The following is a 24,935-nucleotide window of genomic DNA, read 5'->3' on the forward strand; positions in this document are numbered from 1 at the left end:
AATGAGCCTCACCAAAGCTTTATTGTGATTTGTTTTTGTGCAGCGGTTGTTAGGGCAGTGGACATAATTGTTAGTATTGCTTAAAACAATTATAAGCATAACAACTTACTTGGTGACGAGTTATGGGATAGGTTGGTGGTATAAAACATCGTGAGAAACGGCTCTATCTGAAGTAACGTAGTTTTCGAGAAAGAAGTCATTTTCAACGAATTTGATTTCGAGACCTCAGAATTAGATTTTGAGGCTTTCTCTGTGAAACACAATAATTGTTTCATATGGTGAAAACCCAATTATTGGGGCTTTTTTTACGAACGACTTGGATACGAGATTTATGTAAACAAAACTGTGCCATATCCTTAGGGTCTGCAGTGATTATTTCGCATACAGTCATGACATCGTGACGTAGAGGGCAAGTCGTTTAATCACTTTGGCGTGGTGTATTTTTAATGAGTTGGGTGGGCGGGTCGGGGGTCGGTGTTATACGGATCTGTCCCCGGAGCATGTCGGAAATTCGAAGTGGCTGAAGGAGGGTTCGGACAAAAATTTGCGCTATCGGAGGCAGTTTGTACACAGTTAGTTCGTCATAATGGGAGAGGGAGGTACATAATATCTGGAGACAGAACATTCTGCCACACCGGCAACAGACCATAAGCAGACATATACAAAAGTCAACGTTACTACCAACTAAAGGTGTCCATGCTCAAAACGACTTCGTTTGCTGCCACCTAGCGTCCAAAGCTTTCCATTAAAATAAACACAAGATGGGTTTAAACAATATGATACTTTTTAACGATAGGTGGCAGCAGACTTACCAGGTAAAATGTCCATTGTGTACGTAGTTCTGAGCATACACACTACAGAGTCTGCTGCCACCAAGTGCCCTGAAAGTCCCTTATTTGACGTGATTTTACACACCCCATGGGCCCTTTGATATACCGGCTACATTAGCTGTTGAAACTACCGGGGCCACTGTGATCACGGCTCCACCAACTTTATTACTCCGGACACAGCGGCAAAATAGCTTCCTCAACTCACCCTGGAACCTTTTGTACTTAAACAAATAGATCAATGGATTGATACACATATTCAGAAGAACGAACACAGTGAAAGTGAAATGCATCGAGCTGCTGAAATCGTAGTCATTCCCCATGTTGTACAAAAGATAAGCAAACTCAGTTGGTGTCCAGCAGACCGTATACGACACAAACACAAAACACAGCGTGAAGGTGACGTTACGTTTGGCCCGTTGGAACGTGTTTACGTTGGCGTTATCTCGCTTACTTCTCGATCGTAACGTAATAATTATGTTGGCGTAACTGAACGTCATGATGCTGAGCGGAATCAAGTACTCGCAACAGAAGAACACCGTGCCTCCAACGGCCTGGGCAGCTGGGCTCGGCCACACAGCGTAGCATTGACCATAGGTGACTTGATGTAAGGCCGCCCAGTACGATTGGTAACTGAAGCCGATGATCCAGGCCAGTAGACGGGCTATATTAGCTCGACGAGTCGTGATCAACGACCGGTGTCGGACGGCGTGGCAAATCGCGAAGTACCTCTCCAACGAGACGAAGAGGAGATTTACAGTGGACGCGATGAACAGGGACCACATAATGTACTCGGAGAACCACAATCGACACGCCAGCTCGGTCACAACATCACCATCTCCCCTCTTGGAGAATTGGGGCCCGAGTCGCAGTATCAGAAACAGAAAGGAATCGATCAGGTCGATCATGGACTGGTTCAGAATTAGAAGATTGGTGACCGACCCAAAGGTGCGGCGTTTGATCCAGAAGGTGACGCAAACAAGCCCGTTGCCGATCATCCCAAACACACCGATGAACGCGTAGATTATGGGGAGAACGTTGTCGACAAAAGTCGCGCCAATGTCCGGCGCAACAGTAACCTCATTGGTGTCGTTATCCATTAAGTGTGATACCTCCTCCATAATAATATTGCATTCGATAATTATTCGTTAAAGATAATCCCACCAGCTGGCAAAGGCCCTTTATAACATGACAAATCAATGAAACTTTGCTGTTACAGCAAGGTAAAAGATGCTACAACATCTGCCGGACGACACGCTGCTCCTCTAGCGTCCAGCAGTTGCTCCGATGACATTAAAATACGATTGCGCAAAGTTAACTCAGCTTGTCAGCATTTTTGGGCGTTGTAATCGTTACTCCAGGCTTTGGTGAACCGCTGCTAACTTGCCGAAGAATCAGCCCGCCGGACAGTTACGACTGGTGGTCTCTAGCTGCATGTGTGATGTGGCGGTTAACATTTATTGCTCGGCAATAAAGATTCCCAGCTCGCGAATCCCCCACCCCCCCCCCCCTCATCATCACCAATATCCTTCAAGATCTATGTGCTCCTCAGAAAAATCCACAAATTATGAAACATTCCAGCTGCCACACTCGACCCTCGAAAGACGTTGGTTTAATCTCTGAAGTAATCAAACGCGCAATTAGAGATGTCCCACAGTCGGAATGAGTTTTATAATCGCCTTGCCACTCGAGCTCGATTGCGTCGATCATCTTAAAGGCAGTGGACATTATTGGTAATTGTCAAAGACTAGCCTTCACAGTTGGTGTATCTCAACATATGCATAAAATAACAAACCTGTGAAAATTTGAGCTCAATCGGTCATCAAAGTTGCGAGATAATAATGAAAGAAGAAAACCCTTGTCACACGAAGTTGTGTGCGCTTAGATGGTTGATTTCGAGACCTCATGTTCTAAACTTGACTGGTCTCGAAATCAAATTCGTGGAAAATTACTTCTTTCTCCAAAACTATGGCACTTCAGAGGGAGCGGTTTCTCACAATGTTTTATACTATCAACCTCTCCCCATTACTCGTCACCAAGAAAGGTTTTATGCGAATAATTATTTTGAGTAATTACCAATAGTATCCACTGCCTTTAATACAACAACACATTCTTCATGTAATTCCCTCACAGCTGCTTGTATACCGCTGAAGTGGTTAATATGATAATTGGGCATCTATGAATTCCAATAGATGACGAGATTCACACACTTAATATTGGGCATTACGGGTGTCTTTGAGGTCATCGTTCGCTCGGCGAGTGAACCAAGCATTTGATATAGGAGAGATAACGTGTGGTGAATCGTCATGACTTCTGAACAAAACCCGGAGAATGACTTCTCGTGTTTTTGGTGGTTTTTTGGGCACAGACGATTGATGCATAATGTGCTTACAGTTACTCGATTCGTAAACTATTTTTATTTTGTGCGGGAGACACAGACACACCCACACCCACTTACTTTGTGAGTTAGGTCATTTACCAAAGACACCATTCGCAAGACCGTGCTCGGGCCCAATGCGACAACGATCTCTATTGAGGATGAATTGGGACTGTCATAAGTGTTTTTTAGATAAATATGTATACATTATTTTTATCCCTCCCCATTTTCTACACGGCATCAGTTGAAAATTTAATTTAAATTTAGTTTATCTTTTTTTATTTTATTAGTTAGCAAACTTGTCGTAATGGCAGAACGCACCCATGCCAATCAATAATTGTTAGCACTACTTCTCTGAATAAAAATTATCCAATACAACCGATCATCGCAAGCATCTTTTTGCGTTATATATTTGGCTTGCCTTTGTTTCCACTAGCAGATCTGTCTTACATCCAAATATTCCGACGGATTCGAGAAAGTCATATCATAAGAAAGCGAAGCTACACTCTCATTTTTTTTGAAAATGGCCTTACAAAATTCAGTTTCACCAACCATACTTCATAATTAATGGAAGAACGTGTCTAGATCGTGGAATTTGTACGTAGTAATTCTACACACATAGTTTTGTACTCACCGTCTGTTGTGGAAGTTTGAGAACAGTTTTTGAGCAACAGCCTACATTCTCGAGGGTGTCATTGTCAGCATCTGCGGAGAGGAAGACCAGATGCCATCAATCAAACATCCTCAAATAAAAAAAAAACACTAATTTGACATTAACTTTTCATAATATTATGTTTAAAATAAATATTCGATGTATTTTTGTAATAAATCGTAAATAAATTTTAGTGTGTATTTTTTATATAACATATTTTGTTAGAAACGCACAACCATAACGCATTTCACTGTACAAATATTTGTTTTTATACAAGTGACAATAAAACATTATTATTATTTTTACAAGTAGGAATGTGTTGGTTTTAAGCCAAAAAAAGGCAACAACATATTGAAGAGTATAAAAACACACATCCAAAGCAACACAATTTGTTTTAAAGACACTGGACACTATTCTTATTCTGGTTTTATTTGTCTTGGCAATTTTAAGATTAACAGTAGGCACTTTCCATCACGGTAAACCTAGAACAGATTTTTTTTAAATGATCTGCAGTTATTCGTTTTCCTAAAGCGTTTTCTGAACTCAAACCACAAACCAGAAACTCGTTAATTCTTCATTCCTTTCAGACGTTTCGTTCCATCTTGCGAGATAAAGCCAACTGAGTTCTTATTGGTTCGGCCCGGTAGGTTTTACGTTATTAATACATTGGTTCAACTCATTTGATCTTTCCTTAAGTTTAATTTTTACATGTACACATTTTTATTTCATCTTAGTATTGTATTTGTTATTATTTTACTACCCCCCCCCCCCCCCCCCATTTTAACTCGTATTGGTGTTTCTGCTTATTATTTGTTTTGGACAATTTAAGGGTCTATGTACTTTTTAGTTGGTTAATGTACATTTTTATAACAGAAAACACAATGTTCACGGATTTACATTGAGCTTACACGGTTTGGGAATGGTGATGGTGGAGGGCTCCCCTTGGAATGTTGCTTGCTGGTGTGCTGTGGGTTTGGGGGATGAGTGCACGGGGCAATGTCGCAGGGTTAATTTTCGTCTCAGTTTTGGCATGTATGGGATTGGCCAGTTATGGGATGTTTGGGATAATATCATGGCTGGTTGATGGGTTTTTGCATGCTGAAGACGAAATATGTTTTGTGACTTGTTTTGCCCATCTCTCAGGGGCTGCAGTTTCTCGGTAAGTGGTATTTCGGGGGAGGCTTTCGACTGTCATTGTCTTCGGGCCCTGTAGGTTTGGTGTGAATCTGTAGACATTTTGAACAAGTACCTTGTGTAATTGCTTTTTACTGCAATATTTTAGAATGTTTAATGTGTAGTATATAAATGTGTATTTTTTTATGAGCCAGGTCTGGGAGGGCACATCTTTTTTTATGACAGTTTTTTTTTATACTTTTGCCCTTCCCTGGACGGCCTGTGCTTGTTTCATTGTTTTGCTTGTCCGAAGAATTAAAATAGAAATAAAATAAATAAAATCAAATTGGTAATTGTCACAGATGGGTCTTCTCACTTGGAGTATCTCAACATAGCCATAGCTTAATAATGAATATGAAAACAATTTAATATTTGATACAATAGTCATCATGGCAAAGAATTTTTATAGTACAAAACTATAAAACGAATCAGGAATAAGAAAGATACACTGATTAGTCAATTGTAAAACAAAAAAATTAAAAAAAAAGTTAGTATACAGTATTATATAATTATTAAATCAATTAGGCAAGTTCTCAAATCACAAATTAATCAGATTAATTTTTAAGCGAGAACATTAAAGGAACACGTTGCCTTCTTGGATCGGTCGAGTTGGTCTTTAGCGTTTGTAGCCGTTTGTTATAAAATGCATATGGTTAGAAAGATGGTTTAAAAGTAGAAAACAATGATCCACACAAACTTGCCTCAAAATTGCGTGTTTTTCCATTCACTTTACGAACTAACACGTACGGTCTTGACTCCTCTAAATGGCCGACGTGTTAGTGGACGAGGTAAAAGGAAAACCACACAATTTCGAGTCAATACTTGTGTGGATCATTATATTCTACTTTTAAAATATCTTTCTAACCATATGTATTTCATAACAAATTGTTCAAACACTTTTCAAAGACCAACTCGTCCGATCCAAGGCAACGTGTTCCTTAAATTGTGAGAAATCAAGAGCATTACAAAGAAATATACAAGCAATAAAGTCAAATTGGATAGTCTTTTTCAACTGGACGGTTTTGGTCATTATTAGAAGCAGCTAAAGTAAAATCAAAGTTTATAGAGTAACATAACCAATCAGAAAAGAAAGAAAATTGAGATAGGGGGTCAGGGGCTTGGTCACATGTTATCAGTTTAAATAAATTGTCTGAACTTACCCTATATAAAACCAATGAACATATCTGTTAGACATCTCCAATTTTCATTCACAGACCAAAAACTTGATATAAAAAAGGTTCCTTTAATGTCCAACGTATTGCATGCACTTTACACTTTACTTAAGTTCCATAATATTGCAGTCCAAAATATCAATCAACTGTGCTAGGGCTTTGGTTGGCACCGCCGTTCATACCTGCAGGATGACAAAGCAAAAATAAATCATACTCGTCAAAAAAGTGTCACTCTATGCGTCAAAGATGAATACGAATTATGCCTGTGCCATTATAACCAACGGAAACCTGTTCATTTATTTTTACAAAAAGGACTAGGTCTGGTCTGTTATATGAATAAAGCATATTAATATTCTTTATTTAACAACGAATGAAAAAGTAGTGGCAGGATACGGAAACTAGTCCAGAATTGAACAAAACAAACTGATATGTGATTCCCTGATCTGTGCATTACCGTTTACGCAGCAAAGCTTCCAACCAGCTACAGAAAAGGTCTCCGTTTTTGACTCCGTCTTTATAACTAAACAGCGGATATCTAAATTCCAAAAATTTGACGACTGAAGCTCAAAAGCTTCCTCTACCAAATATGCCCTGAAATATTGTGTGAGCTTACAAGTTTTATCGATGATTTAAAATACAAAAAACTTCACAAAAATTACCGTGGTCTTGTTTCTTGAACATGTTGGAGATGACAGTTTTAATTCATGCGTGGCGCAATTTTTTTCATCGTTGTTATTTATAGAGTGCGCCCTCCAGAGTTTGTATGAACTTTGGGCCCCCCGCGGGAAGAGTACTGTTTCTCTCTGTAGTACGACTTACGTGCAACATTGGTGTTTGATTTATCCTGTTCCAGTCTCCAGTCGTTTTCTTCGCAGGCAGCCGCTGAGGTTCTTATTGAAGGTAAAAAGTTATCAAGGTATGCAATGATTGTCCGGAATGTTCCTCCACTTGTACTCACTTTTGTTCAAAAAACTAATTGAACTGGGAAGAACTGTCAATGTCATGATGTTTTTTTTATTTTCTTTTAATCACAACAAGCTTTACTCGGCCATGTCGGCTCGCCTTGTTGAATGTTGGTTTTTATATTGGGGGCCATTTTTCTGTTCCAAAAGTGGAATTAATTTTTATCTAATAATGATTCAGTATACCCATAGCTAAAGAAACAATGGCCAGCAGTAGCACCAGGTCCAGATAACTAACCTAAGCTAAGGCCTAGCCCCCTAGCTAGACTAGATTCTAGTCTAGAAATAGAATCTAGATAAGACTCCCTCCCCTAGCTAGGGCGCTAGGGCTAGCTAGCTAGCTAGATAGATAGACGCGTACTAGACCCAGTAACTGGGGCGCTGTTACTCCTTTTTTCGAATTTTGACATTTTCTGTCGTTTTTTGAATTTTGACATTTTCTGTCGTTAAAGTTAAACGGTGGTGGTGAGCTTTGAAAAATCTCACGCATAGCTGGCCTCTAGTTGCGATAACGTAACGGCCGCCATCACATCGGGAGGAGGGTTACGTTATCGTAACTATACAGAATGTAGGTAGAGTCAGTACAATAATTTATAGTCAAATGGAAATAGGCTTACTAAATGTACAGCCAATGCCATAGCACTGTTTTAAGAATAGCTAAATTCTATACCTAAGAATAACGGCTTCTTAATCTTAGTTAGATATATAGTTATAATACTAATAGGATGGCGGCGACGAAGAGTTTCTGAACAATGGCTAGAGCTTGGTAGCAAATAAATAAAAAGCATTTATTATTTTATGTGTCTAGCTAAATTATAGTATTTAGTAAGTTGAGGGGGTGTTAAAACCAAGTCTATAATTGGTTGTGCATTGTGTGTATTCCTACCTATATATAGAACTATGAGGTTCAGGGGTCGAAATTGCCACTAGCCCGCTAGCCCGGGACTACCAGATTTACAGCCGGGCTACTGATTTTTCCAGTTTGATAGCCCGACGGGCTAGTGGAAAAACAAAGCAAAAATCATCATTACAAATAACAAAGAACTGTGCTATGGTGTATTGTAAAGTTTGAGCCGTGACGTGAGACATAATGTGTCTTTCGGGCTACCAAAATCTCATCAGGGCTACTAAAAATTATTGGTTACTAGCCCTGCTGACTACCATGACAATACACTTAATTTCGACCCCTGAGGTTCATTCTGCTGTATCGGAACAAAATCATAAAATAGTTCTGTAGATAGTATGCAGCTGGGTTCATTGGAATCCGTTCATACACACATCATTTTATGTTAACTAAATTTAACACAGTTGACATAAAATAATTTTAATTGCTTTTTTATTTTATTCCTCAGAACTCAAACCTAAACATCGGCTTGGTATAAAATGGAGAATGCAATACAAGTTATTGTACATGCGGGCAACATCGAAGAAGACTCTGTGGCATTACAGGTGCAAGAATGCTCTGATGGCACAGCAGATGTACAGAGCGAAGTTGTTAACTTCGGTGGCGGAGACCTCTTCAAAGTCATCGTAAAAAATGACTCAGCAGGAGGTCAAGTTGGCCGGGACGAGTCCACACCGTTCATTCAGACCAACTCCGCTCAGGGCAGCACGTATCATACTTTATTTGATGTTGCGTTGTCAGAGCGATTTGGATATGTCTACAGTGTGGAACAGGCACAGAAACTAAGGCGAAAATTTGAACTGGACAGCAATATTTCATTTGTGGCTACAAACAATATAAGGGTCAATTTTGGGCAAACAGGTAAGCATGACAGTAGCAGTTTGTGGGTTCCTTTCTCTTCCAGTTCACTAATAGAGCGAGGCATAGTCTTGGTGCAAGACGTTCTTTTGTTGTTTGTAACATTCATGCACACTCAACACTGCATTAGGTGATGCAACAGTGCCCACTTTCTGTCGATGGTTCGTGGTAACATTTTGTGGATAGAGAGAATCGCGATAGTATAGTGATAATGAACAACAGCGTCTTGCACCAAGACTAGGCGAGGCACTGCCATTTTTCATGACTTAAAGGCTGGAAGACACTGAGGTTGTACCTGAATCGGCAGCTACAGACTATTGCTTGAAAGCCATTATACAGATTCACAGATTTACAAATAACTTACAGGGTTTACAGAAGGTCATGGTGAAAGACTTCTCTTGAAATAATGCCTTACTTTTTGAGAACACATTAAAACAATTATCAACTCTCGATATCGAGAATTACAGATTTATTTTAAATACATGTCATGACACGGCGAAACGTGCGGAAACAAGGGTGGGTTTTCCCGTTATTTTCTCCCGACTCCGATGACCGATTGAGCCTAAATGTTCACAGGTTTGTTATTTTATATATAAGTTGTGATACACCAAGTGTGGGCCTCTGGACAATACTGTTTACCGAAAGTGTCCAATGGCTTTAAGAGTAGTGCTTTAGCATGCTGTGGCCGAATTGTGAATTCAAATTGTGGTGGCCAAGTATCCTTGAGCAAGACTATAACTGCTCCCCGGCAGGTATGCCCTAACTCATGGACCCTGCCGAGTAATGAAGTAAGTTGAAGTAGAGGGATGTACTCAGCTTCAATGGACGATGACACAGAAATCTAGACCAGTACATTAGCTGTATAGCTGTAGTGTAGCCACCAATCAGTACATGGCCTGGGGTGGATTTCACAAAGGTAGTCATAACTTAGGGCTAGGCTAGGCAATGCTAAGAGATAGGACTAGTCCTAAGTTAGGACCAGTAACTCATCCTAACTTAGGACTGGTCCTATCTCTTAGCATTGCATAGGACTAGTCCTAAGTTAGGACTACCTTTGTGAAATCCACCCCTGAATGGTTTGTATTTATGATTGGCATGGCTAATGGCAAACTAAAATTACACTTTTTTTATCATCGGGTTATTTGGCAAAGTAATTTAGAAAAACCTCAGGAGCTTCCAGAAAAAAGGAAAAGTGATAAATAAAAAATCTCCCTTCCGAAGTAATGACGATAACTTTATTTTTGCATTTCTCAAATAATGTTGATAAATGTTTTTTTGTGTGCTAAGAACTGAGTGAAACAAATCATCGCATCTTTTGGGAAGATTCAATGCAAGAAACAAGGAACTGCTCAAGGATCCAATTTGATGGGGTGCCATTCATCATGCTAGCCAGGAGAGTTCTGGACTGCCAGCACGGCCGAAAGTGGAAAAAGGCTCTCAAAAAGAGAAAGGGCGATTCTAAGGTTTGTTTCGAGATTTTTACTTTATTTTTTGGGTTTAACAAAGAATTGACCAGAGTGGGATTCGAACCATCGACGTGCAGGTTAGCAAGCCGGCGCTCTACCAACTGAGCTATCTAGCCCTACATGTATGTTGGCGGTAAGGTGTCCCTATTTTGTCAATATCTTTGTTTGGGGTGCCAGTCGGATGCCGTACAGCTGTTAACTGTCGTTTAGCCAGGGATCACACCCAAATTATGATACAACCTGGGAATCGGCAGCCATGGAATAACCTTAAAAACACTGGACACTATTGGTAATTGTCAAAGACAAGTCTTCCCACTTGGTGTATCTCAACAGATGTATAAAAAAAAAACCTGTGAACATTTGAGCTCAATTGGTCATTGAAGTTGCAAGATAACTATGAAAGAAGTTGTGTGCTTTCAGATGCTTGATTTTGAGACCTCAAAATATAATTTTGAGGTCTCGAAATCAAATTTGTGGAAAATTACTTCTTTTACTTTAGAGGGAGCTGTTTCTCACAATGTTTTTCAACCTCTCCCCATAACTCGTTACCAAGTAAGGCTTTATGCAAATAATTATTTTGAGTTATTACCAATAGTGTCCACTGCCTTTTAGTGGATGCAACTTTTTGTTTCAAATACAGTGTATCAATATAAACCACAAGGGAAACTGACTGGGTAAATTTTATTTTGTTTTATTTTTGTTGTGGTTTTTCTGCCGGTACACTTACGAATGAGTTTGGCTGTTTTGGGGTTATCCTTTGATAATTTTGTGATGTTTTTCCTCCTTTTTTTTGTTTATTACATTGTTTAACCTCCTGATGTTGTGTATGTAGTTTTGTCAATACATTTAATTACAATTAACACAAACGCAATCAATCAGTCAATCAATCTATCAATCAGCGCATTTTGACAGAAGGAATCAGGTTAGATATATTGGTGGTACATTATTGAGAAAGTAGGTTCCATTTCATTTCTTTATTTCTTAAGAGTGAGAGAAAGAGAAGGAAGAAAGAACCCCACACCAAGGAGACGAAGAAACTTGGATGTCTTGCCAACATAACAATGCGAGAAATTATCTGTTTTACAGACTTCAAGGTATTGAGTTTGTGTTATTTGAATTAACAGTTAAACTAATTTATTGATTTTTAAAGACACTGGACACTATTGGTTATTGTCAAAGACCAGGCTTCTCACTTGGTGTATCTCAACATGCATAAAATAACAAACCTGTGAAAATTTGAGCTCAAGTGGTCGACGAAGTTGCGAGATAACAATGAACGAAAAAACACCCTTGTCACACAAAGTTGTGTGCTTTCAGATGCTTGATTTCGAGACCTCAAAATCTAATTCTTAGGTCTCAAAATCAAATTCGTGGAAAATTACTTCTTTCTCAAAAACTATGTCACATCACATTAGAGGGAGCTGTTTCTCACAATATTTTATACATTAACTGTTCACCATTACTCGTTACCAAGTAAGGTTTTATGCTAATAATTATTTTGAGTAATTACCAATAGTGTCCACTGCATTTAACACATCAAACAGCACAATTAGCACGGTTAATAGGATAAACAGGAAACGAGAAGAAATGTTTAGTTTTTTATGTGGGAGGACAACCCCATACATGGGGAAACCCCACACCATCAGGTCGAAACTGAAAACTTAATCCATAACTGAGGTAGGATTCTAACCGGGGTTCACAGAGGTGGAAGGCACGCTAGTGAAACAACCTGATTTCCAATGTACTGCCCGTTTGCTTATTTACGAAATTAAACACAGAAAAGCAATCACACTGATTATTGTCTTTGACCCTACTTAAAAAGGGAGAAACTACAGTGAAGAGTAATAATTTATGAACTTAAAATTCAAGAGAAGGACATTTAACCCCCCAAAAATGCAGACTTCTTTAGGAACATTTTTGGTTTTAATTTACATTCTGATGTGGATAGGCCTTACCATTTCTTGAATTTTATGACCAAAGGTTTGTTTTTTGTTGGGGGGGGGGGCTTTTTAGCTGTTTTTTTGTGTCTAAAGATTCTAAAATGAATTGACTTGAATTATCAACAAAATTACAACAAGTAGCTTCATCGAAATGAGAGAATAAACCTGTGCTCCTAAACATGACAAACTACAAATTCTTATTTGCATTGTTGCTGTTGTTAATTGTACAAACACAGAATTAACCGCAAGTTACTAAAACTGCGTCATCGGTTATTTGTGAACAACGTTTTTAGATTGATAATAAGGCTGAACACAGAAGAAAACGTGCTTCCAGAAAGCTGAGGGCAGCCCTTGAAGCAGGAAAAGCCACCGGTGAAAGGAGAATTTATGTTGACCTACCAGAACTCGCAGCTCACAACCATCCCATCGATGAGGTAAATTTATCCCAACTTGCCTTAATATATTGTGTTGAACTCAACATTGAAGTTACCCATGAAAAACCCTTTGTTTTCATTTTATGTTTTGCAATCGATGCCATAGTATTGCCGCTTCAAACATTTAAAAAGTGCAGGGCTCAAATTTGGGGTTGAAATTCCACAATTCAGAATCTTTTACTGGACCAGGATCTATCTTACAAGACCCGAATCAAAGTGAAAAGAGACTAGATTCAAAATGAGAACAGGTATATCGTCTAAACGGTTTCATTTAAACAAAAACACTTTTTATCTGTTTGTTAGCATTAGATGTCTATAGTATTGCCTCTTCAAAAATTTAAAAGTGCAAGGCTTAAATTTGGGATTTAAATTCCACAAAACTGCAGGACATGTAGCTCAGAATCTTAAACAGCCCAGCATCTTTTTATTACAAGACCCACAAATGAAAAGAGACTAGATAGAAGCAAAATGAGAACAAAGATTTATCATCTTGGCATGACTGTTTCTTTTGAACACTAATAGAAGAACTATAATTTTTCCTGATTTCAAGAATTTCAAAAATGTCTCCTGTTGATTCACACAAGCATGCAATTGCCTCTGATAATGCCACTCCTTTGGCAGTATAGGGGGGTGTAGGTTTGGGGTATAGGTTTGTTTTCTCATGGAAATGCAGGCTCAACGTCTTATAAAAAACATGACCAATTCAATTTAAACAAGTTTTAAAAGTTAGTTTTTGTTTTTGTTGCTGTTTATTGAGCTTGAAGACCAATGTACTCAAAACCACTAGTATTGCCGTTGCTGTTGTTGTGCCTTTCTCATCATTCAAACGTAGTCCCACATACCTTGCAGGAAAAAACTACCGCCTTGAGAGTTACTGATGCGCAAATATGAGCGCTACATAAGAAGCCACTATTCACTATTATTATTTATTTTCATTTTGGCAGAACTTTTGTCTACCACATCAACCTCTGGATGAGCGTGTTTTAGAGAAGCTTGAAGAACTTGTGGGGCAGGGTGTGGTAGAAGTTGAAGAGATGAAGCAGACACTACAGCTGTTTGTCAAGAACGACATACAGTTCCCACCTACTTTGTCTAATAGGCGTTTCTATCCCAGCAGATCAACAATCAGGTGGAATGACACTTTTTTTACAAAATCAATTTATTATTTTTTCCTTGACGGTGACACCATGTGTACAATCGCTCTAAGGTAGTGGTGTTATTATTTTCCAATGTGAGTATTTAGTGTTGCTATAGCTCCTCACACGGGCTCCAATGATCCGGAGACTGATTGAAGTCTGTATGCAACTTGTATTCAAGTCTAAGTTACTTCAGTGACGTCAGATCAACAAAAAATCCATAAGCCTTTTTAATATGTGTCGGACACAATACTACGACACTATTAGATTTTGGTAAGTTTGTCTGTATACACCCAAATCAAACGGTGTACCTACTCCTATAGTGTTCCGCCATACCTCAAAAAGGCTATTGAGATTCTACACAAGGTGTCACCGCTAAACCTCATCTGGGCCCAATGCATAGAGCTGCTAAGCACAAAAATTTGCTGAGCATGAAATTTCTTCCTTGATTAAAACAGGATTACCAATCAAATTTCCTTTAGTTCCACATTGCTTACTGGTATTCAGCTGTTGTTTGCTTATCCTGAAAATCACACGAACATATGGTTGGTAATCCTGTTTCGCGCTTAGCAAATTCATGTGCTTAGTAGCTCTATGAAATTGGGCCCTTATTGTCTTACTCCCATTATGCAAAGTTTCATATCCTAATTAATATCAATTGAATAAATCAAAACAAGCTTTAGAGAGGTGTATGCAATTCAAAACCCATTTCTGACAAAAGGTGCACCTCAAATTAGCTGCATATTTGTTATCATGGTGCCTCCCCTTTCTATATCAACATTTTATTGACGTTTTCAAATTCTTTATTGCTCTATTAAAGATCTCATATACGCAGATGTCGTTTTCAGAGGGTCCGTACAAAGGAAGAACAAGAAGAGATAGCAAAGGTAAACAAAAAATGTGCACAATATTTTTGGGGTAATTTTTGGAAAATATGTGTTGCATTTTATTGATTGTTTTCTTGGTTTGATTAAATAATTGTTGTCATGGCAAACGTTCAAGCACACCGGACTCAAGCTCTGATGTGGCCAGTAGAGTATTGATTCGACCTGTAAAATCAATGGTGAGGGAAATTACCATTTTAACACTGTGCCGTCAAACGTGTGGCATATCCTATAGCAAGTATAGTCCATCAAAATCAGCAAATGTGTCTTTGAGCTTGTGTTCGCTTTGATTGCATTTTTTATAATTTCTCTTTAAATGTTGTATATCAATTTAAACTTTTAAATGCATGGTATTAGTTACACATTTTTTAAATACAGGGAACTCATTTTCTGTAATACCTTTTAGACTGTGACAAAAAAAAATATTGTTAAGGGATGACAACTGACAAGCGAATGAGAAAATAAAATGAGCTGTTGTCTGAATTCAGGCTTTTTGATGTGTTGCAGGGATGTGATTGTTCAGCCTTTTGGCTGAATTCAGACTTTTTATGTCGACTTGGTGTAGAAAATCAGACAATATTTGTTTCCACAAATAAACAAATCCTGCTCATCGGTCTAATTTTCTGGTGCTTTGGATGCTGTTTCCAAAAGCTCATTGAAATATATAACCCTAGGGGTTACCAAGCGGCAGAAATGCCATCATTTCAACATACCTTTGAATTTGTATCCAGGTTTCAGAATTGTTTTTGTTAGTAATGACTCTCACCCCAAAAGCTCCTTGAAAACTCCATGGTTTATCAGAAGGTTGAAATGCTACCATTTCAATCAGGCCTGTTTCAATGTACCTCCTTAGAGCTGGATCCAAGTTTCAGATTGTTTTTGTCCGCAATTATTCTCACCCCTGTTGTCATGATTAAATTTCAAACAACTGGGCCAGTTGGGCCTTATTGATTTGGTTGGTGAGAAAAGAGACTTAGCTGTTGCAAACTGTTTACCATCCAAAAGGACCTCTTGTATGAATGCAAAAAAATAGTTAATGGCCTGACTTTTCGGCCTCAGTTGAGTCTTTCTTGAAGGCTAAATGATTTGATTTGTGTTTGAGATGCGAGGTAAGGAGTCCCAGGGCTGTATTGATTATGACTGATGAGAATCTGAAGAAAGGAGCAACTAGATGGAAGGGTTTGCCCCCCATTAGTTTCAAAGTGAATTTTTAATTGTCAATCTTTATGGTAATACAGATGTTTCAGGCATGTAGTGATTTTTTTATGGTAAATGTTTATTATTGATCATAATTACAGTTTACAAATGCAGTGAAACTAATTGCAGCGCCTTCATGTTTTTCTATGAAAACAAAAACCTGTAAGGGGGTACATGTGTGGGTGATATTCTTCCACTGGATGGCATGTGTTTAACAAGTGTTCTTTGGAACAAGTGTTCTGTGGAAGTGTTATTCTTGTGAATTGCTTTTTCTCCCAGGAGCACCTTTTCTAAGTGTAAAGTCATTGTCAAATGATTTATAGGCAAAATTTATTTTTTTGAAGCAACATTTATTTTAGCCAATACTATCAAGAAATAAACGGTAAATTCACCTGTGAAAGTTTTAGTTGAATAAAATACTGTGAAGTCAGGCAAAAAATAACTGTTACAGTATTTTACTCAAGAATAATGAAACCATTTGTGTTATTAAGTGCGGGTGACAGCGGGTAAAACTGTACATGTATCTGGCTGTTCAAACGGACGCCACAACAATTTCCAAAAGTCTCAACCATGTTTATAAGAGAATCAAATTTCTCAACATACTTTGATTGATTTCTCATTGATAAGGGCACTGCATGCCTGCAAAAGTGTTTTGCCGGAAGAAATTACACAATTACCGGTACCGGGGTAATAATTTTTTCAGGGTCACAATTAATAATCCTGCAATGAAACAGATTATTTTCTTTTTCACCGTCATATATAATGCATTTAATCTACTCCTTAGTCTTACAAACACTTGGATTAAATAATCAGAAGGCCTCTGCACAGTACAACCAAAATAAAATATCTACAGATTTTACATTTCACAAACTATAAATCATGGTGGTTTTGTCAGTAAAATATAATAAGAAAATACATCTTGCATATTTTACTGCAGTTTAAACACCTTTCACATCAAAAGATTCGCAGCAAATGGTTGGGTAAAATGAAATTATTGTTGGTAACACTCCACCCCTCACTTATAAACATAAGATCCGCCCATAATTTATAGTACCGGTAAAAATGTATTCTTTGGAATTCGAACGGTTTCCAAAAGAATCGATACCACGAGAATAAAGTAAACCAACCTCGCACCCATAGTTTACTTTATTTCTAACCCTGTTTACAAGAGGCTGGCAGCCTCGTGCTGCTCAACGCACTCTGGGGACGAGGCGTAAAATAGACTGGTACCCATGTTGGCGTTTGTAACAAATGCCCGGCTTAACGTGTAGAGGAGTTCAGGAGAAAACACGTACAGAGACCGAAATGTCAAAGGTCACAGTTTACTGAGGAGGAGCGGATCTCCAAAAATTTCAACCGCCAAAAAGCTAGATACAAACGCACTTTTCGGGACAAATTGTCAATACTTCTTAAGCTGAATAGCAAGTTATCTCTATATAAGACGGGGTTATATTTCGTTGGGCTTTTAAAACAATTTTAAAACGTGAAGGGTTGTTGCAGAAGAAATTGTTGTGTTGCAATCGCACAACAGGTCGAGTTGGTACACAAGTTACTTTTCACTCTGTATTGTAAATTTTCCGCACACCCAGCGGTGTGACATATTGACAATAACAAATCACTCACTCACTGTGTAGTGCAATTCAGAAAAGAAAGATGGATGCAGTAGCACAGGTAGGACTTTAATTTAAGTTTAAATGTGTGTATAGAATAATTAAGCTTTTTCTCACGATTCATTCATTTGAATTGAATTTTTGATTGAGTTTGATTGACATTTCATTTTCAGTTTCATGAATATAGTTTGTTGTTTTTGTACTTCTAGGAACTATAAGGCTCCCCTGTGAGCCTTATAGGGGTCTCATATTTAGGGCCTCCTTAAGTTTAACGCTATACGTTCTTCAAATCAGCGTTTATGGGTGAAAGTTTTACGACCGTTAGACAGCCAGAACTGAAGTTTCCTGTGTACTGTACACCTAAAGCTTTCCCCAACCTACTCAATATACATTCCTAATGCTTGCATTTCCTTTTTGTTGAGTGAAATTCAATAACATCGTCAAAAAAATACAATTTTCTGCTGATATGATTAAAATTTCTTCACTAAATAATAAAGCGGATCCTAAAATAAAGTGTCTGAGTTTAGGGAAACAGAAGATGGACCCCCCCCCCCCCCCCGATCTGTTAGACTGAGTCTGAGGTCATCATGCAACAACAAGCTCTTTGAGAGCTACGGGGGAAAGGGGCCTTTCCTTTGTTGGCTCTAGTACAGATTACCTGAACACAGAGAAACAGACAACATCTCGTTTTTTTCAGCAGCAACTGAAACATTTTTCAGAAAGGCCTTTTCATGAACTTCAGTTTTTTCTTTTCTTTCAGACTGCCGCCTTTAAAAGTTCTCAAAGATATTTTGCGCCTATTTATTACACTACAGATCTATAATGTGTTTTTCCCCTCCCCTCTCGTTTGTCTACCTTGCAGATGAAAGCAAATCAAGTTCGCGCTGAAGAAATTGGGAAGAGTTTCTGCGAAGCATATTACAAAACTTTTGATGCTGACCGTGGGCAGCTAGCAGCTTTGTATCATGTAAGAAAATATACATCTACCTTGGCTTTAATTTTATGTTTTTTATATTCAGATTTTATTTTATCAATATAAACCACAAGGGAAACTGACTGGGTAAATTTGTAAATGATTTTTGGGGTTGAACAAAGAATTGACTAGAGTCAATTCTTTGTTCAACCCCAAAAATCAGATTTTATTTAATGAGGTATTTGCACTTAACACTTGAATGATTCACCTTTTTATTATACATGTAATCTGGCCTGATGCTTTGTAGCTGGAGAGCAAGAAAAGTTTGCTTAAAGTAAAGGGCAACTCAAATAAGTGAATATGCAAATTTGTTCTGGCACATTTCAAAGGGCACCAAGGCAACAGACCGGGTAATGGAGGCAGTTGACTCTGTGAGAGAGGCATTCACCATTGTAAAATACATGGACATGGGTTTTCAAATTAGGTGTGTCTGATGCCTGTTTTGTGGTCGTAGTTGGTAGCCTTATGTGATAAAAAATATGCCTTTTTTTGCTGTGTTCATGTACAGCACAAATTCTCCACACTCTGCAATACATCAAACTAAAATCAAACAGTACTGACATCAAATTATAATGTTAATGTTTTGATGCTGGGGGAAGGTCTGTTTTGACAGTGGTAATAAGTTGGTCGTATCTGTTAAGTTTGTAACTTGTATGGCCATGGTTCGGGTTGTTTGCCTTTACAAGCAATTTTAATGGCTTTTTATTTCACTGGTCTTCGGTCTGCTGGCTTTTGCCCTTGTCCAGAGTTCATATTTGATGTTTTTTTGTTGTTTAACTCTTAACTAGCTTTCCGTACCTCTTGAAAAGAATTTTGATCGGTCCTCAAAGTGTTTTTGCTTGGTTTATATTGTTGAAATTGGGCCCAGATTCCTTGCTCTATGGTCATAATCTGTATAAAAAAAAAGTTGTCGAAAAGATATTTGATTTTAACGAGATATTTGATTTTGTAATTTCAGCCAACACACTCTATAATGTCATTTGAAGGTGCAACATTCTACGGTGCTGCAGATATCACTAATCATCTAAAGGTAGGTTGAGTAAAGGAGTAAATACAAAAACCAAGTTCTACATTACTCGGGCTTAACTTGTCTGCACACAAATTGTAGTGCTGGACTTGACATAATGTTGTGATATTTAGAGCTCCAAAATGAGAGAGTGTCACAATCTGTCACTAACTCATTGACATTTTTGCAAAAGGAGACTCCATGATTTGCAAGAATAGAGCTCCAAGATCTTTGGTGAAATTTTTGTTAAACTAAAGCTTTAAAATGAAAGAGTGTCATACGCTGGTCTTGAGGATATTTCTCCCAAATTTAGACCTTGCCTCAAAGACTTTGGGAGGGGGAGGGGCAGGGGGAGGGGGTGATAGGCACAAGCCTGCTAAACCAATCCCAAACATTAAATATTTCCCGTCATTTTGTTTCAGGCACTTCCTTTCCAGACGGTTGCACATGCAATGACTTCCATAGATTGTCACTGTACGGTAGATAACAGCATCCTAGTGGCCGTGTTAGGACAGCTAATGGTAAGTTTAACATGGAATGTAGTGCAGAGGCCTTTCTCAAACCGCGGCTTGGGCTCTGGCTTTATAGGCTCCATGCTCTGTCTGCTGATGTTCGAACCACCGGTTGCAATACGTGCTGTTCCAAAACAGCAGGCTAAAGGCCAAGCTGCGTTTCCACTGTGTAAGCCTGAGCCCAATCCGAGGTTTGAGAAATGCCCCTGGCCTCTTTTTAAACCCACTGCACACACAGGAGATGTGGTGGTGCCCTTTGCTTTTGCTGTGGCACCCTTTGCAAGGTTTCAATGAAAGTTTAAATTTTTCTCAAAGAAGTGCCTCTTGCCATAGAAAAATTGCTGTGCCCCATCGAGGCCTGCGCCCAATTTCATAGAGCTGCTTAAGCAAAAATATTTGCTTAAGCAGAAATTTCCTTGCTTAATAAAATCAGAGTGCCGGCAAAGACTCAACTCAATTGCTATGCTAAGTAAACAACAGCTAAATACAAGTCACAAGCAATGTATATGTCATGAAATTTTGTCCAGTAACATGTGTAAAATAAGCAAGCTATTTTCGTGCTTAAGCAAATTTTTTGCTTAAGCAGCTCTATGAAATTGGCCCCTGGTAGTGATCAGACATGGAATGTTTCATTCAAAGCCAAAAGTTTTTTTACAGCATGGTATTCCATTTTTCATCCAACAGCTTTTAAAATATCAATTTGTTGCAAATGTACCACCAATCTCAGTAACAGTAATTGAGCAGACTTTGTGCTTAAAGCCATTATACCCTTTTGGTACAGAAAAAAAAAAAAAAAAAGTTCACAGATTCACAAATAACTTACAGGGTTTACAGAAGGTAGTGGTGAAATACTTCTCTTGAAATATTATTCCATGAAATGCTTTACTTTTTGAGAAAACAGTAAAACAATATCAATTCTCGTTAACGAGAATTACGGATTTATTTTTAAACGCATGTCATGACACGGCGAAACGCGCGGATACAAGGGTGGGTTTTCTCGTTATTTTCTCCCGACTCTGATGACCGATTAAGCCCAAATTTTTACAGGTTTGTTATTTGATATAGAAGTTGTGATACACAAAGTGTGGGCCTTGGACAATACTGTTTACCGAAAGGGTCCAATGGCTGTAAGCTTTTTTGGCTTACCGGGCTAGAAAAGCTGTGCATTTTACTTGCCCCCAGGAAGGGTTAACAACTCGGATTGTAAGCATGAATCATCGCACAATATTTCTTTCTGATATGTTAATGGCAGTGATTACAATCACACACACAAAATAAATTAATACATTTTGAAAATGTACGATTCACATTTGAAATTTGAATAGAAAGAAATATGAGCATTACAAACAAGTAGGTTGCATAGTTTTTTGTAGTCCACAGGGCTAGCTAGTTATAAATGTACAAACCATTCAACTTACATTTCAGTTGTAAGTTTACTGTATTAGACTATTGTTTACCCCCCTAGTATCCAAGTCCAATTAAATTCTACAAATAACTATACATTCTGATCTTCTTTCACAGGTGGACACCGACCCCAAACAGACCTTCCATCAGACGTTCATGCTGAAACAAGACGGAACCACATTTTTTATAACCAACGACATGTTCAGAATCGGCCTGCATAACTTCTGATTGTCCCCTCCACTATACAGCTGCTTAAAAAAAATTAAAGAACAAATGAAGTACGATTATAATAAGCGTTGACGATCCTCGTCCATCATTTCGTACTGCGTGGGTTCGCATTTCATCGGTCTGGGACAACATTTGGAAAGCACACCTTTTGAGCGTCGTTCATGAATTTTGTCAACTTTCCGTATGGAGCAAAGCTTTAAGAGGACTTTTTTTGGAAGATCTCCTAGGGCATTCTTTCCTTTCTAAGTACACAGTTTTAAGTCTAGTGGTGACAACAACTGGGCCCAATTTCATAGAGCTGCTTAAGCACAAAAATATAGCTAAGCAAAATTATGCTTAGCAGAATAAGGTTACCAGCCAAAGTACCATTGTCACATGTCATGTGACATGGTACAATTTGTGACTGGTATCCTGCTTAAGCAGCTCTATGAAATTGGGTCCAGATTACCAAGTGCTTCAATTGTGTCTCTACGCCAATCATCACATAGCTTTTAACACCAAACTTTCACTGAAAGTTTATTTATACTGTGCCATGGTTGCGCTCCCAAATTATTTTACAAAAAGAACAATTAATAATAATAATCCAATAATCAGTGTGGCTACTACACCTGAGGGTATAATGTGCTTTTAAGCTGCATATTTATATGCAATAATTCGTCTATTCAATGTGCCAATAATATTAGAGGATATGATATTACAGTCACAGTGTGAAAGGGCAATGTCCCACAACGCAACATACAGCTAACAGTTTCTGGCAATGTCTAAAAAGGTAACAATACTTCACATCACTCTTTGGGTTGGGTGAAGACAATGCAAGGAAAAAAACATAAACATTGTGACTATGAAGAGTTCCTTTTGCATGCTGTACAGTTTGTTGCCTTCAAGTTGCCTGTAAAAGACTTTGCCAAATGTGACAAGGCCTTCGGATTTATAACGTTAGTCCATGAAGCCCTCAGAATCTGATAAGCTTGGTGTATTTGTTTCTATGCTGAGATACAATTAAGTATTTAAGGGATTAGGGACAATCGTTGTGTGATCGATCTGTAATTTCTTACAAGCATGGTTTGATTGTATGTACTAATAATACTGATTTAATGTTTTAAAAAAAACTGTTGAAAAGACCAGAGAAGGATGTTTACCAATTTGCTTGTGGTTTGGGATAGCAATTTCTTTCTTCATATAATAAAATTTCTTGTAAACATATCCTAACTTTTTAAAATTTGAACTGAATGTGATTTACGCGATAAAAGTTTCAATTGAAAGAAATTTGGCGATGCTGCAGAGGCGACATACATAGTGCTCACTTCTGTCATTGCATTGCAAAGTTTTCTGAAAGTAAAACCTGCAGAGTAATTACCGCTACTGAATTAGTAAATGCAGTTTACAAACGCAACATGGGGATTGCCAAAGTTTTCAACATTTTAATTCTTCACCACCAGAGCTTGACTGCTCGGACATGACACACTCCATCTTAGTGTTTTGTGAAATCAAACACAGGGCTTACAAAGAGGTTGCAGTTGAATCATTTCAAACTGGCCACCTAATATTTTGATCTTATTTTGACATTTTTGTCTGCAATAACTCTCTCATTGCTTGTTTGACACCGTTTTTGTGATGTATCGGTCACGGTTGCAGTTGGCCATTGCATGAAGTTATATGGATTCTGAAGTGTATGTGTACTACGTTGTTTCTTCAGAAGCGAATCAAAGACTTTGAAAACAGTGTTTTAGTATTTGGTTCAAAAGGGAATGCTGTGAGACAAACATGTACTTGTAGCTAGTAATTTGTTTTTCAAAAAACTTTGCATTTTAACATGTGTTTATTTGATGGAATTACAAAGTTTTACGAGAATTATTCATTTGGTTCAGAGAAATTTTGATGAGAAAATAACAATGTATGTTATATCGCACTAACTACATATTGTCACATTTTGTGAAAGCCAATTGTTACACTAACTCAACATGGATTCATAGATTTATTCCAATGGTCATTGATTACAACAATAAGTACATTCAGCGTAGGAGAAAAAAACAAAATCAAAGAAAATATGCAACTTTGTTCTGGGGAGAATCCTTAACTGCCTAGAACACACAACTCTATGTGCTTTTTGTTTTTCTAAAGCACTGAAAAAAAAGGAAATTGGATGAGAAGTTGCATGCCTGTAAAAAGAGCCGTTCAGACCAGTTTCCAAACATAGAGTTGAATTTTTTTGAAACGAAGCAACCCATCATGGTATTGTGTTTTTTATTTTTTATTTTTTATTTAAGGATTGCAGAAATGTTGAATTTGGTCACAACATCTGTTGACACTTTTGAATGTTTTTCTTGCATTCAGCTGTCCATGCAAACCAGCTCGGTTTGTTTATCAATAGAAAGATCTATCACTGAAATCGGGGGTAATGCTGTGTGAATTAACAGAATAAAGAAGTGTTAAAAAGACCAGTTTATAATAATTAGAAGCCCTATATATAGACAAGTAACCAAACAAAATGGCTGTTTATCCATGATAAGTGGTTCTTGAGCTGTTGTCTGTTAAATATTGGTTCTAGTCGATTATCAGCGCGATGTTCTGGACAGGTTTTTTTCCATTACATGTTATTCTAAAAAGTATTCAATGCAGAAAAGATGGAGAAGCCTTCAAAATAATCTGGTGTTAATGTAATCAGTAAGACTCTTAAAGGGGCTTTTATGGTCAAAGCAGGCAGGTGGCTATACATGGAATTGTGAACTCTCACCCATTAGCTGCCAATGGAGAGCCGGTGCATGCGTGCTGTAAGTGAGAGTCCATAATTCTACGATCATGACAACACAGCCCCTTTAAACTTTAAATTAATTAATGCATCGTTAATGATCATAAACAAATAAAAGTAGTTGATCCATTTTAATTGTAAACAAATAAATTTCAGCGCAAATTATATCGATTGGCAAACGAAAAATGCATGTGTCATACTAACCAATGATGATATTACTGACATAAAATAAAACACTTCAGTGACATTTTGTACATGTAGCGTCAAGAATCGATGTCTTTATTTATGTCATGAAATGCTCAAAATAATGATTTCTAAAGAACAAATATTTGTAACAACGTATCCCTAACTTGAGGCCTTCCTAGAAACTCTTTAAAAAGGGAAAAAGTCATGAAAAACAGAAATAATTTACTGTTGATACTGTTAATGATGAATTCTTTAGAGAGCAGCATACTTGGTAATCTACTCAAA

General features: G+C 37.9%; 2 protein-coding genes across 3 annotated transcripts; one reads left to right on the forward strand and one right to left on the reverse strand.

Moving 5' to 3' along the window:
* Window positions 1-907: 907 nt before the first annotated feature.
* Window positions 908-1,948, reverse strand: LOC139934417 (galanin receptor 2b-like). Its single transcript, XM_071928645.1, has one exon. It carries the CDS (start codon window positions 1,946-1,948, stop codon window positions 908-910), a length of 1,041 nt encoding a protein of 346 aa, XP_071784746.1.
* A 5,044-nt stretch (window positions 1,949-6,992) lies between these two features.
* Window positions 6,993-24,718, forward strand: LOC139934982 (uncharacterized). 2 transcript variants are annotated; one of them, XM_071929418.1, is made up of 11 exons: window positions 6,993-7,101; window positions 8,516-8,928; window positions 10,213-10,388; window positions 11,378-11,485; window positions 12,625-12,765; window positions 13,710-13,894; window positions 14,722-14,788; window positions 18,455-18,559; window positions 19,524-19,595; window positions 19,994-20,092; window positions 21,605-24,718. In XM_071929418.1, exons 2-11 carry the CDS (start codon window positions 8,547-8,549, stop codon window positions 21,713-21,715), a joined length of 1,446 nt encoding a protein of 481 aa, XP_071785519.1. In that variant the 5' UTR covers window positions 6,993-7,101; window positions 8,516-8,546; the 3' UTR covers window positions 21,716-24,718. The 2 variants fall into 2 exon arrangements, with proteins under 2 accessions (XP_071785519.1, XP_071785517.1); XM_071929416.1 differs by having other exon boundaries at window positions 7,003-7,117.
* Window positions 24,719-24,935: the final 217 nt, after the last annotated feature.

Source organism: Asterias amurensis, chromosome 3 (genome assembly GCF_032118995.1).
Source record: "Asterias amurensis chromosome 3, ASM3211899v1".
NCBI classification, from domain to species: Eukaryota; Metazoa; Echinodermata; class Asteroidea; order Forcipulatida; family Asteriidae; genus Asterias; species Asterias amurensis.

Coding starts and splice junctions, on each gene's coding strand:
- LOC139934982 (XM_071929418.1), top strand. CDS start 8,547: ATGGAGAATGCAATACAAGTTATTGTACATGCGGGCAACATCGAAGAA. Junction 10,389..11,377: donor AGAGAAAGGGCGATTCTAAG/GTTTGTTTCGAG, acceptor TTATTTCTTAAG/AGTGAGAGAAAGAGAAGGAA. Junction 13,895..14,721: donor CCCAGCAGATCAACAATCAG/GTGGAATGACAC, acceptor GCTCTATTAAAG/ATCTCATATACGCAGATGTC.
- LOC139934417 (XM_071928645.1), bottom strand. CDS start 1,948: ATGGAGGAGGTATCACACTTAATGGATAACGACACCAATGAGGTTACT.